This window comes from Artemia sp. Qi Xiang Cuo, chromosome 3 (assembly GCF_049724085.1).
Source record: "Artemia sp. Qi Xiang Cuo chromosome 3, ASM4972408v1, whole genome shotgun sequence".
NCBI lineage: Eukaryota > Metazoa > Arthropoda > Branchiopoda > Anostraca > Artemiidae > Artemia > Artemia sp. Qi Xiang Cuo.
In genome coordinates, this window is record NC_142796.1 from 5,833,956 (window position 1) to 5,846,597 (window position 12,642).

Consider the following 12,642-nt stretch of genomic DNA (forward strand, 5'->3'; position numbering starts at 1 on the left):
TTCCACACCCTAGGGCTGTAAGGAGAAAACCTTACTGCAGTTTTATAAATCTCATATAAGACCCCATATTGACTCTGGGCTCATCGTATATGGTGCATGTGCAAAGACCCAGATGTAAAAAATTGAAACAACACGAAATTATATAATATACCTGATATTTGGTTTGAGGAAACACATCATCACAAAGTTTCTTTCTATGAAATGTGTATTAACAGCAATAAGAGAGAGATATAGCCTTCTGTTGACCCAACATATTACAAAAATTAATGACGAAGCCCATACACTCTGTACAACTGTTTAAGAAATCCAGCCATTTAAAGAGGCATAGCAGATGAGTATGTCAATATTCAGAAGAAGTTCCCCGTACCAGCAAAGACTATTGCACCCACTTTCCCCCAATCCCCTCCATGGAATTGGTCAATTCCCAGAATAAATACTGATTTCTCAAAGTGGAATAAAGATTTAACCCCCATTCCTTTTGTCCAGAAAAAATTTGCAGAACTTAATACAATTACCTATAAAAATCACTTCCAAATATTTGTTGACGGGGTCAAAAATGAATGAGAAGGTTGCAAGTGGTGCTTTCCTTCCTCACCTGAAAATTGCAATGGGCGAGAGATTATTTAATAATTTATCTATAATGTCTGCTGAGTTAAATGCCATAATCATGGCATTATAACACCTTAAGGAAAACCAACTTTTGATTGCAAATTAAAATAATATTATCATATATTCCGACTCTCTATCAAGCCTTGAGTTGCTGGCCTCAGCTCCTCAGTATAAGTTGGACATTGACACTTATCCTTGTCTCAGTATTATAGATAATCTTGCTTCAAGTGGCATAAAAACTTATTTTCAGTATATTCCTAGCCCACTCTGGCATAAGTGGTAATCATCAGGTTGATGAAATAACAAAAAATGCTATAAATATTGACCAGCCAAGTGGGAGACCAATCCCAATTAGAGATATTTACCCATGGAGGCTATCAGATATTAATTTTAATAAGATTAATCCTATCCTTTCCCCTTTTCCCAGTAAATATCTATCTAAAATTTATCACAGAATTCGTTCTGGAACAAATGGACTATATTTTCTTGCATTCTCATATAAGTTTTCTAATTCAAGTGGTTCAATTCCCCTTTCCCGTCTTTGCAGGAATTGGAATATGAATAATGAAACAATTGCCCATTGTCTATTTGAATGTAATATGCTGACGTCTGCACAACATACCTTGCTTTGTAAACTGTTAAAATGCTTCAAACACCACGAAATCTCACTATCAGCCAAGAGCCTAGCCAACTATACCTGCACACAGAGCACAGAAATTGATATCTATCATCTTATATTTATATTTGAACTCCTTGAGTCGAAAGATCTACTGAAAGATATCTGAGAATATTTAATAAATAAGAGACAACCAAGGCAGTAGCTCTGTTGCCCACAGAGTGAAGCAAAAAGAAAAGGGCTAAATAGTATCAACTGAATAGCCCGCCTGCTGTGAATTAGAAGAAGAAGAAGGCGATACCAAACGGTAAAACACAATAACAACGATAACAACAAACAGGAAAACAAGCTTTGCTGATTATTAGAAGAACAACAACAACCTAAAAAGGCTTTCGAAACGGTAAAACACAATAACAACAAACGGTAAAATAAGCGTCGCTAATCGCTAAGAGAAGAAGAAGAACAAAGATTATAACTAATCTTAAAATTAGATATGAAACTGTAAAACACAAGATCCGTCCACAGTTATTTCTTGAGTGATGGCTTTTGCAAATTTGGTTTTTAGTCTTCAAACGTTTTGGATTTTGAGCTGAAAATACATCAACAAAATACATCAGCAATGTTTCAAGGTGTTAGAGGATTTCTCTAATAATTGTTGCTAATAAAACAAGCTTGTTGAAACAAGCTTGTGAAAACTGGAATATGAAACGGTAAAACACAAAAGTTGACCACGGATAATCTTCAAACGAAGGCTTTTGCAAGTCGATTTTCATTTTTCGATTTTTTTTTAATTCTGAGCTTAAAAATATATCAAAATTTAGTTTTCTCTCAAATTTTGCTACAGTTTGGGAAAACCGTCTCTTGTATACGTGATTTTTAACTTGTTTTTATTTTTTCAAGGACTCTATACCATATGGATGGAATATTCCTCAGCCAATACCCGAGGGGCTGATCAACTGTCCCTTTTTCAGTAAAGTCGGAGCATGCAGATTCAGGGACAGGTGTTCCAGGTGAGATAGAGATTAAACTGTCATTTCGTTTAATTTCTTACGGTCTGATAGCTCATTTGAAGTGAAATCGCCACAAATTTTCTGGATTGCTAGTTGCTAGGAAGTTATTTGTTCCAGTGTACGGCAAAAAAATTACTAGACAACACTGCCTTTTGATTTGTAATCAAAATGAAGCTAAAATACTGTAAATCGTGAAATATGACTTTAAAAGAAACTAAAATACTGGAAATCGTTTAATTTCTGAGGATCTGATAGCTCATTTGAAGTGAAATCACCAAAACTTTTCCGGATTGCTAGCTGCTAGGAAGTTATTTGTTCCAGTATATGGCACGAAATTTACTAGACAACACTGCCTTTCCATTTGTAATTAAAATGAAGCTAAAATAGTGGAAATCGAGAAACATAACTTCAAAAGAAACTAAAATACAGGAAATCTTTAATTTCTGAGGATCTGATAGCTCATTTGAAGTGAAATTGCCACAAATTTTCTGGATTGCTAGCTGCTAGGAAGTTTTTTGTTCCAGTGTATGGCCTTTCATTTGTAATTAAAATGAAACTAAAATACTGGAAATCGATACAAATTTAATGAGATGGTGAAAGTTGAAAAAAATTTACGTTTGTAAATAAAAGAAAAATCCTAAAGTACCAAGATCAGTGAGAGTAAAATTTAATTGTTCGATTGGTTAAGTGGAAACTTGCATACCCATGTATTACTTAACACAATTGAAAAAGTTATGCTGCCTTGACTTTTTAATTGTAAACATTTTTTTCTTGATTCTCAATTTGTTTTTAGGACAAGGAACTCAACTAAGCATGCACGTGCAACTCTTGAATTATTTAGATACAGCTCTTGACTCCGGTCTGAAACCTGCTGCTCTTTGGCTCGATATTGCGAAAAGTATTCGACTCAATAACGCACAAGATTCTTCTTTGGAAACTACCCCCATATTCGGATAGCAGGAACTTAGTATTCCTTTATCCGCCTGCATCTTGAATATGCTTGTCCAGTTTGACACCCTGGCACCTCCCGCAAAGAATCGGACAAAAAGAGCCCTCCGAATAATTTTTAAACAATTCAAGGTTCCATACTCTCTTCTTCTGAAAAAAAGCCAGACTGGAAACACTTGAGCGCAGGAGCTAAGTTGTGCCTCCATTTTGCCAAAAAAAACGCTATAGCAAACCCTCGCTTGGAAAACATTTTCCAAAAAGACACTCCCGATCCAGATTCCGCTTGCCTCGGACTGCTTCTGAATCCGTACCTATCTTGTCCCCATTCGTGGCTTTACCTTCAGATATGAAAAAACCCTTTTCCCCTTCATGTCAGAAAAAAATAAACAAAATATCCCGCTAGTTTTCCTCTTTTAATATTTGGCACTGGTTTTGTCCAAATTTTGTGTTCCTTCGCTTCTTTAGTCCCCCTTCCCTCCTTTTTATATGTTCCATGCAAAACTTTTTTAGTCTATATATTATCTAATTTTTTTACCAGTTTTTATCTTTTTAACTCGCTTTGACGCTACTCAGCTTAGTTACTTTGACTAATGAATTATTTTTTCATTCTGTTATTGTTGTTTTGACATTATTTGCCAGTTTTTTAGTTTTCTTATTTTTTATGATTTTTTTGCTTCTATTGTTTTTTATGACTCTGAAATCCAAATTTGGCCCTTCGGGGCTTTATCCAAATTTTGTATTCCTTCGCTTCTTTAGTCCCCCTTCCCTCCTTTTTATATGTTCCATGCAAAACTTTTTTAGTCTATGTATTATCTAATTTTTTTTACCAGTTTTTATCTTTTTAAGTCGCTTTGACGCTACTCAGCTTAGTTACTTTGACTAATGAATTATTTTTTCATTCTGTTATTGTTGTTTTGACATTATTTGTCAAAAAAATTTTTGACATTTTCGAAATTTTCGCCCGAAATTTTCGCCTCTCTCTCCTCTCTCTCTTCAGGATTGGTCGACCTGATTCTGCTTGAGGATTGTTATTTTTGTAAAATTGTATATAGTATTTGTAGATTTATTGTCAGCCTAATTATCTGTCTATTCTTTTATTTATGGCTTTACAGGCCTAAATTTTGAACAGTTTTTTCATCTTTCGCCAATCTTTAATGATAACAACGATAAATTTTTTTTAATCAGAAGGAAAGAGTTTTTTAAAAATGTATTAAACAGTTTTTAAAATGTAGAAATATTAGATGTGTTAAAAAATACTATAGTTTAAAAAAAAGATTTTAAAGTCGATTGTCAATTTTTTTTTTTTTTTTATTTCATCTCTCTAAATCAAGCTATTTTTGTTCGAAGGTACCATGAAAAACCGGTAATTAGTACTACAATTCTTATTCCCAATTTCTACTCAAATTTAAAATGGGATATTGGAAAAGATGACAAATCAGATCAAGGTCTAGAATTTGAAGATTCAGAAATATATCACCACTTCAGGTAACTTGAAAGTTTAATTGTTTGTTTAATATAATATATGGCCTAGGGCTAAACGGAAAGCAGGCTGTCCTACTCTGGGGTGGGAGGACGTCATAAAGAAAGATTTAAAGGAAATGGGAACCTTGTGGGAGGGTGTAAATAGGGAGACTTTGAATAGATTGCGATGGAGGAAGAGCGTGCGTAGCTGTGTTGGCCTCAGGCGGCTTGGTGATGCGGTGAGTTGTTAGTAGTAGCAGTAGTACTTTCCCCAGTAATCGGCCCGAGGAAAAAGATAAAAATTAATAAAGTCTGTGTATGAACACGCCAACTCAATAAAAAAATTCATATTTTGGAATTTACTGTTATTCTGAATAATCGAATTTGATAAACGTTATTCTGGGTTTGTTTATTACGTCACAAATTACTTTACTTGGAAATTCCGGACTTAAGTGGGGAAGGGAAGGATATATGCAAGTTAGTGGAATGTCTCATTGTGTCCTTGGAAGTTGAACAAAGGAAAGCTTCTTACATCTATCATCCACCATAACCCCTAAAATTCTCCCGAAAATCAACTATATTGAGAACACCCCCTCCCTGAAAGTAAGTGGGTAAATATAGGCAGGTAACACTGAGTAGAATTTAAATGTTGGAAAGTGCCTTACCTCTGCCACCCTCCTTAAAATAGAGAATATCCTATGTACACTTGGAAGTAAAGAGTTCATAAGCATTATACACAGTCCTTCAAATGGACTCCCTTCCCTATACCAATTAAAATTAAAAGCGTAAAAATTTTAATCTTCCAAAGGTTTATATAAACTTGAGTGGATTGAATAAGCCCCTGACCAAGATTTGGTGGTGAAACCCAGATGGCTAGGTATGACACCTAGCTTTGTTACATACTATAGATAAATTTGGCTCAACAAGACAAATGGCTAACATCCGAATTTTGTCGATGTCGATTGATTAGGCCCCCAGCAAGTTAGCTAACCGAAACTTGCGTAATGTCATCGAATTGGGAAAAATAGTGTGAAAGTGTACAAAAATCAAATTATGATTTGAAACGTATATTTTGCATGTGCAACTTTTGCAACTGCAATTGTTTAGCAGGAGCAATACTTTGTTTCTTTTTTAGTTTTCTTTCCTATTCCTCTGATTTCAGCTTATTGCTAGAAAGCAGATAGGGTCTAATTTCCATGGTTTTAACTGAAAATGCAGACCTCAGCTTTAGTAGTAGTAACTTCAGATAATGTTCTCCAACATAGACTATAAAATTCTGCTTCAACTCACAGACTCTAGACTCTGGCTCAATTCCTATCAAAACAGCTTTCACATCTTTCTACATTGTAATTTCCTATTCATCAGTTCATGTTTTATTTCTAGTAGCAGTAGTAGTAGTGGTTGCGGTAGTAGCGGTAGTAGTAGTAGTAGTAGCGTACACATATTGCATTTTGGTCAGTTCATCATCCCCCTCATCATTCCCTGAAAGTTTCAACTTAATACCATCAGTTATTTTTAATGATACGGCCTTTGGACAATCCGCATGCACGTAGTGTATTTTGATTTAGTTCAACACTCCTCGATATTCCCTGAAAGCTTTAACTGAATGCCCTTGGATTTTTTTGGACAAAAAAGGTCATGTCCCCATTTCTGTATAAAAATGCTATGTGTAAACAATGGTTGAATTGTATAACGTATAGCCCTTGCCCCAAGGGCTGTGGGGGTTGTCATTTCCAAAGGCATATCTAAAGACCGTCTCGTCTCTCTGCGAAAACAGTTGAATAATCATTTTGCAAACTTAACGCTAATGAACTCCTAGCTGAGAAAACATCATAAGATGAAATTAACAAATTGGGATCGAAAACCATCCTATCTCCTCCCCTTTCAGTATTGCTTCATCAGTTGTTCCTTCAGGGTCAGAATTACAAAGTAAAATCCTGGATAAAAGCCCACTTTGACCACTATTAGCAAGAGAAGTGCCACTTTGGCTTAACCCTGTGACATCAATGTAACTAACGATAGACCGTATCTCAACTGGGCTGCCGCACAATGGTTGCAATTCTTGTAACCATTGGCCTCCTCCTTATCAAACCTATGAACACCGTCTTATCTGAAATGCCATTGCATGATTAAGCACTTACGGAAATATCCCATGGGCATGACAGTATAAAGAAGTTGATTATTGAAGAACCTCCTCAAGATTCCCTGCTCATCATATAGGAACTTTTGTGCCTCGCAGATCCGTCATTTCTTCCAGACGTGCGTCAATGCAGCTGACTGCTTGAACAAATAAGATTTTGATTTAGTTTGTCCTCTGGTATTTTCTAAGAAGGTTTGCCTGGAGAAGTTTTACCTTGTTTTCCCTTCAAAAAAATCCACCATGTAATCAACACTCCGACCTTTCTTCAGTATCTTGTACGGTCGTCTTTCATGGTCTATTTGCGCTTGGAAACGGTCTTTAGCTTTAATTAAAAACTAGTAATCATTAGTTTGTGATTAGAGTACGCATCGGCCCCACAAAAAGTTCCAACATCTTCTGGACAGCTTGTATGCCGCTTTTTAATAAGAACCTGCTCAATCTGACTCCGTGTAGTCCCATCAGGTGACGCATATGTATACTTGTGTACATCGCGATGCGGGAACCAAGATCCACCAACAATAAGACTATGAGAGGTACAAATGTCAATTAAACGCACTCTTATTAGGATTCCATAAACGAAGACCATGCTGTACATTCCCTTCTGGTGCATATAACAACAGTCACGACCCACTTTGGCATTAAAATCACCACATAAAAGGAGACTGCCATGTTCAGGTACTTAGTTGACTTGATCATTTAGATCAAAATAGAATGCATCTTTCGTTGAATTGTCAGCCTCATTTGTCGGGTATAAGCAGCTATGATAGTCAATTTGAACTGAGAGCTAGCTAAACGAGCTTTTAGTATTCTTTTATTTTTCGGCATGAACTCAAGCAGAGATTTTTTTTTTTCTGATTTGCTTACAGCTAGGACAACTCCAGTTTCACGTCTCCTATCCTTTCCAGAGTAAAAGACTTCATATACATTAACGTGCATAGATCCAAAACCTGTGAGTCTTGCTTCCGATAAAGCCGCTATGCCAACGTTTCATGACTGGAGGCTAGGTATCAGGTTTAATAGTCCTTCCGTGTCGAAACGCAAGGCGAAAGAGTTGTTTTGTTGTCTGAAAACGTGTCGGGGGGGGGGGGGGCGATCCGTGGTTTTTATCTGTGAAACATAATCAGATCCGAGGCTTTTCGTTGTCGATTCAAAAATTGTCGTTTTTATGGGGTTTAAATAATTTAAAAAAAATGTTTTTTCAACTGAAATTAAGGAGCAACATTAAAACTGAGAACGAACAGAAATTGTTCCTTATATGAAGGGGTTGCATGCCCCCTCAATACCTTGATCTTCACGATAAGTTTTTTGCACTTTTAAAAAAGCTTCCTTTTCTAATTAAATAGCCCTTGTGTTTAAGAAGTCGTTCTTAAAAAAAATGGGACAAACAATCTTATTAGCCCTTCGCCCGATCCCCCTCCCTTTTTCCTGGCTTGGGACGGGCTGCTCCCCAGGGGCCCAGAGGACCTGGTTCCTTACAGGCGGAGTTAAGCATTAGAGAAAGTACTAAAAGGATTAAAACATAAAAAGGCCCCAGGTGCTGATGGTGTGGTAAATTAGTTTTTTTTTTTTTTTTTTTTAATATGGTGGCTGTGAAGTTAGAGATAAATTATTAGAGGATGTTCTTTTATAATATTTTCGCATAAGAAGCAGTGATGTGTCTCTTCTACATATTAACGGAAAAGTACAAAACGGGTTCAAAAGAAACTGGCTAAGTGAGAAAAAATTGCTATTATAGCTATTTTGAAATGGCAACAATCAGGGTTGTGAAGTCGATTATAAGTTATAACCGACTCCGACTTGAAACATTTTCAATATACCACCTCCGACTCCGACTTCTTTCGTAAAAAATTGCTGAAACTCCCACTTCAGGACTCCGACTCCACAGCCCTGTTTTAAGGCTTCATTTAACTATATTTTCTAAGTTATAACCGACTCCATTCAGAAAAAAAATTACGATTTATTTATTTGTTTGTTTTTCTAATATTTATTTTTTGTTCGTTTTGGGTTTCATTTATTTATTGATACTGATTTGGGGTAGTTGTATGCTTGGTAGATTATATGATAGTCCGGACGCCAGGTGTTGAAAATGTGAATCATACCACGATGGAATAGGGATGCTACGAGGATTGGCCTACCCTCCACCCCCGACATTGACTATGCGGATTCAAAAATCCCAATGGCACTTGCTTGCGAGTGGTGGAACACTCCGAAACTTGACATTTTATTATATTTTGGAGTTTCATGCAAGAAAATGCATGTTCCACAAAGTTTGAGGTGCAGTTTTACACTCAAATAGAAATGCCTAGAAGCCATACAATGTTTTCACAACAAAGTAACACGAATAGCTACAAAAAATGGCAGAGTTAAAAAAAAATGGCAAAACTATATGAGTCTTGAACAGTCTTGGAAAGTATAAACAAAATCAAATTGAATATTAGATATGTAGTGGTATTAATTGTTGAAAGATCCATCAGTTCAAGATTTTTTTTTTCACAGTAATTTTATTTTCATTTTCAATGCTGTAAGAACTGGAAAATAATAAATTTATAATATACAAGTAATTCGTTTTCAATAGAGCACCAATGACGCAGAAGGCTTTAGGTTTTTATAGTTAAAGAAGGGGGCAGTATCTAAATTTTGTTTGTAGTGAAACTATATTTGTCTTGACTAATCTTGAAAAGAACTAATAAATTAAACTGAATATTTGATGCATAATGATATTAATTGCTAAAAGCTCATCAGTTCAAAATTTTACTGTAATTTTAATATTTATTTTCAATATTAAGTACAAAAGAAAACATTTGTAATATAATTCGTTTTCAGTAAAGCGCCAATGACGCAGTAGGTTTTAGGCTTCTGCATTGAGGTGATACCCAAACTCTTGTTTGTAGTTATTTTTATTCGATTCAAACTTGATTTGCATATTCTTTTTAAGTCTCACTCGTTTTAAGATTTATTTATTCATCTACATTAATATATATTGTATGTTTGTTCGCATTGATTGTTTATTTAATTTCTGTTCGTTATAAGTTTCATTTATACTTCAATAGCAAAATATTTGTTTTCGTTTTAAGCTTCTTGATTTTCATATTCAATCTAAGCATTACTCGCTTTAAGATTTATTTATTAATTTATATTATTACTTGTATGCTTTTTTGCTATGATTGTTTATTTAATTTCTGTTCGTTTTGGGTTTCATTAATTCTTTAATAGTAATTTCTGATCGTTTTGAGTTTGAATTTTAACAAGCTTTTAGATCTGATGATCTTAACTTTAAAGAGGACTTTACTTTTCTTTGAAAAACTTATTTTTCGGACATTTTTTTTTTAAATTAATTTTTGTTCGTTTTTGATTGCAAAAAGTTTCAAGTTTCTATGGCATGAGGGGGGGGTACTTACTGTCCGATTATTCTTTACTTTAAAAAACAGATCTAGAACTTTCAATTTAAATCGAATGAGGCTTTTTTCAAAGTCTATACGATTACCTCTTTGATAATAACCATATGTATGAACAATAGACAGCTTGCATAACTTGTGGACAGCGATTGACAACAATGAATGGATTGAAAAAACAGCCCCAATAAGGGGGTTTAGACCATTTCACTTGCTGACACAACGGGATCACGACTGTTTGGAATTGACCTTAATAGGATTTTATGTGCCAAAGCAATTTTACATCTATCTCGGAGTATGTATTTTAACCTTATAATTGGATAATTATAATAGATTTCCTATGTGTTCTTCCCATACAAAACCCCTTCCCATAAGTTAAAAACCCCTTTTAATAAGTTATGCCTTAGGGCATAACTTAAAACGCCTACCCCCGGGCCCTGATGGGCTGTGTCGACACCGGAGTTTTTTGTTATCAGAACTTTGAACTATTTTAACAAAATGTCTATCTCAAAATTTTTATCTGATACAATTAGGGCTTGGGGGGGGGGGGCTAGTTACCCTCCGATCTCTTTTCACTCTTAAAAAGTGAACAAGAACTTTCAATTTTTAATCAAATGAGCCCTCTCTAAAGTTTATACGAGCATCCCTTCCATAAGAAATAATGGGAAGGATTCGGAGAATCCTTAAATTACAACCCTTGCCCCGAGGGCTGTGGGGGAGTCGTCATCCAGAAAAACCCAATTTCCAGAACTTAAAACTACGTTTAATTAAATGGCTGTCTCAAAATTTTGATTGGATATGTTTGGGGAAAAAGTGGGCGTGAGAGGGGGGTTAGTTGCCCTCAAATCACTTTCGACTGTTAAAAAGGGCACTAGCCCTTTGAATATCCAATCGAATGAGCGTTTTTTGAATTTTTTACGACACCGCCTTCTATAAAAACCTTATATGCCCCCAGGGTATAACTTAAAACCCTTGCCTTGAGGGTTGTGGGGGAGTGTTCCATCCCCTGGATCCGCCACTGCATTACACTCTCTGTTTCTCTCCTTGTTAGGGAGGAGAGCAGATGCCTAATAAGTGTGTGTTAATACCAAAACATTTTAACTCTCATCGGACCTTCAGGTATAAACAGAATTAGTTCAAACAATGGGGTGGGGAAAAAGGGCGTGGGGGTTTATTTGCCATTCGATCAATTTTGACTCGTAAGATCTGGACTAGAACTTCTAATGTCCAATAACTTGAGCCCTGTCTGAAATTCATACTAGAATCCCTTCCTACCCCCGGGCCCTAGGGGTTGTTGTTGACGGCAACGTTTTATTACTTAACCTTTGAACAATTTTTTTTAACCAAATAGCATTTTTAACCCTGGTATGTAAAATAGCTCTGGGGGAAAAGTAATAAAAACAATATTTAAGCTTTATAAGATTTATTCATTTATTTATGTTTGCACCGGTTATCTTTATGTTTGTAAGATAGTTAATTTTAATTTCTGTTCGTTCGGGGTTTTGTTTATTCTTTAACAGTAATTTCTGGTCTTTTTGAGTTTTAACTATAATAGGAATTTATTTCTGCTGGTCCTGAGTTCAATATGGCTTTTTACTCTTCTTAGAAAACTTATTTTTATGTAAGGTTTTTTTTTAAAATTAATAATAATGAAACATTGAAGCCTTGTGGCCTTTGCTATACACAGCTTAATTTACATGCCTCTGAAAAATCAAACCTGATTTTTTCACGCAAGAATCAATGAATCTTGCTATGATATTCCAATTGTTGAAGCAGAAAAACCTGCATGATTTTGATTAGACCATTTTCGAATTTTTTTTGTGCCACTATAATGTAGCATTTACTGCAAAGTACGTAATTTAACCTTATTTTGAGTATGGCTGTAACTTTTGGCATTTTATAATACACTCACCACGTGTTCTTCCCATACAAAGCTTAAACTTAATGAAGCCTTTGGAGTGGGGGCAGCGTAGTTTGCATAAAGAAGAAAACGTTAGCGTAGACAGTAGGAGAGGGGGAGGGTGACGTTGGCGACTCAACCAATACGCGGCGGAACTTCACTTATCTCCTCCGTTCCCGATTTAGGAGATTAGAGAGACTCTTTGAGCTGTAGAATGTTGGACCGTTTGGGTTGTGGAAGACGTTAAAATACTCAAAAATACTTTATATTTTTAGTTATTGCAGGATTGCTTTCATAGATTGTGAAATGGTGAGCCTTCTGGCCCATGATTTGGATAAGCCTCGACCCATAGTATGCAATTTTGATTAATTGTTTCATTTTGCTTGCATATATTATTGTATATATGTTATTTTGAACTATACTTTTGTCGCATTGCGTTGTTATTTAAGCCTTGAGATAAATACTGAAACCTTAGCGTAAACAGTGGTGGGGGAAGTCTCCCCCCTCACATGCAGAGTTGAGCACCCACAGAGAAAACAAAACCATTGAAATTAATCTGTCTTTTG

At 35.5% G+C, this 12,642-nt stretch overlaps 1 protein-coding gene across 1 annotated transcript in view; it reads left to right on the top strand.

The window, feature by feature from the left end:
- Positions 1-12,642, top strand: part of LOC148953693 (uncharacterized) — a 53,961-nt gene that overhangs the window by 21,536 nt on the left and 19,783 nt on the right. The window contains exons 4-5 of the mRNA XM_089085795.1: positions 2,126-2,235; positions 4,531-4,668. Coding sequence (XP_088941921.1) covers positions 2,126-2,235; positions 4,531-4,668 — 248 coding nt within the window. The remainder of the gene's footprint in view (positions 1-2,125; positions 2,236-4,530; positions 4,669-12,642) is intronic.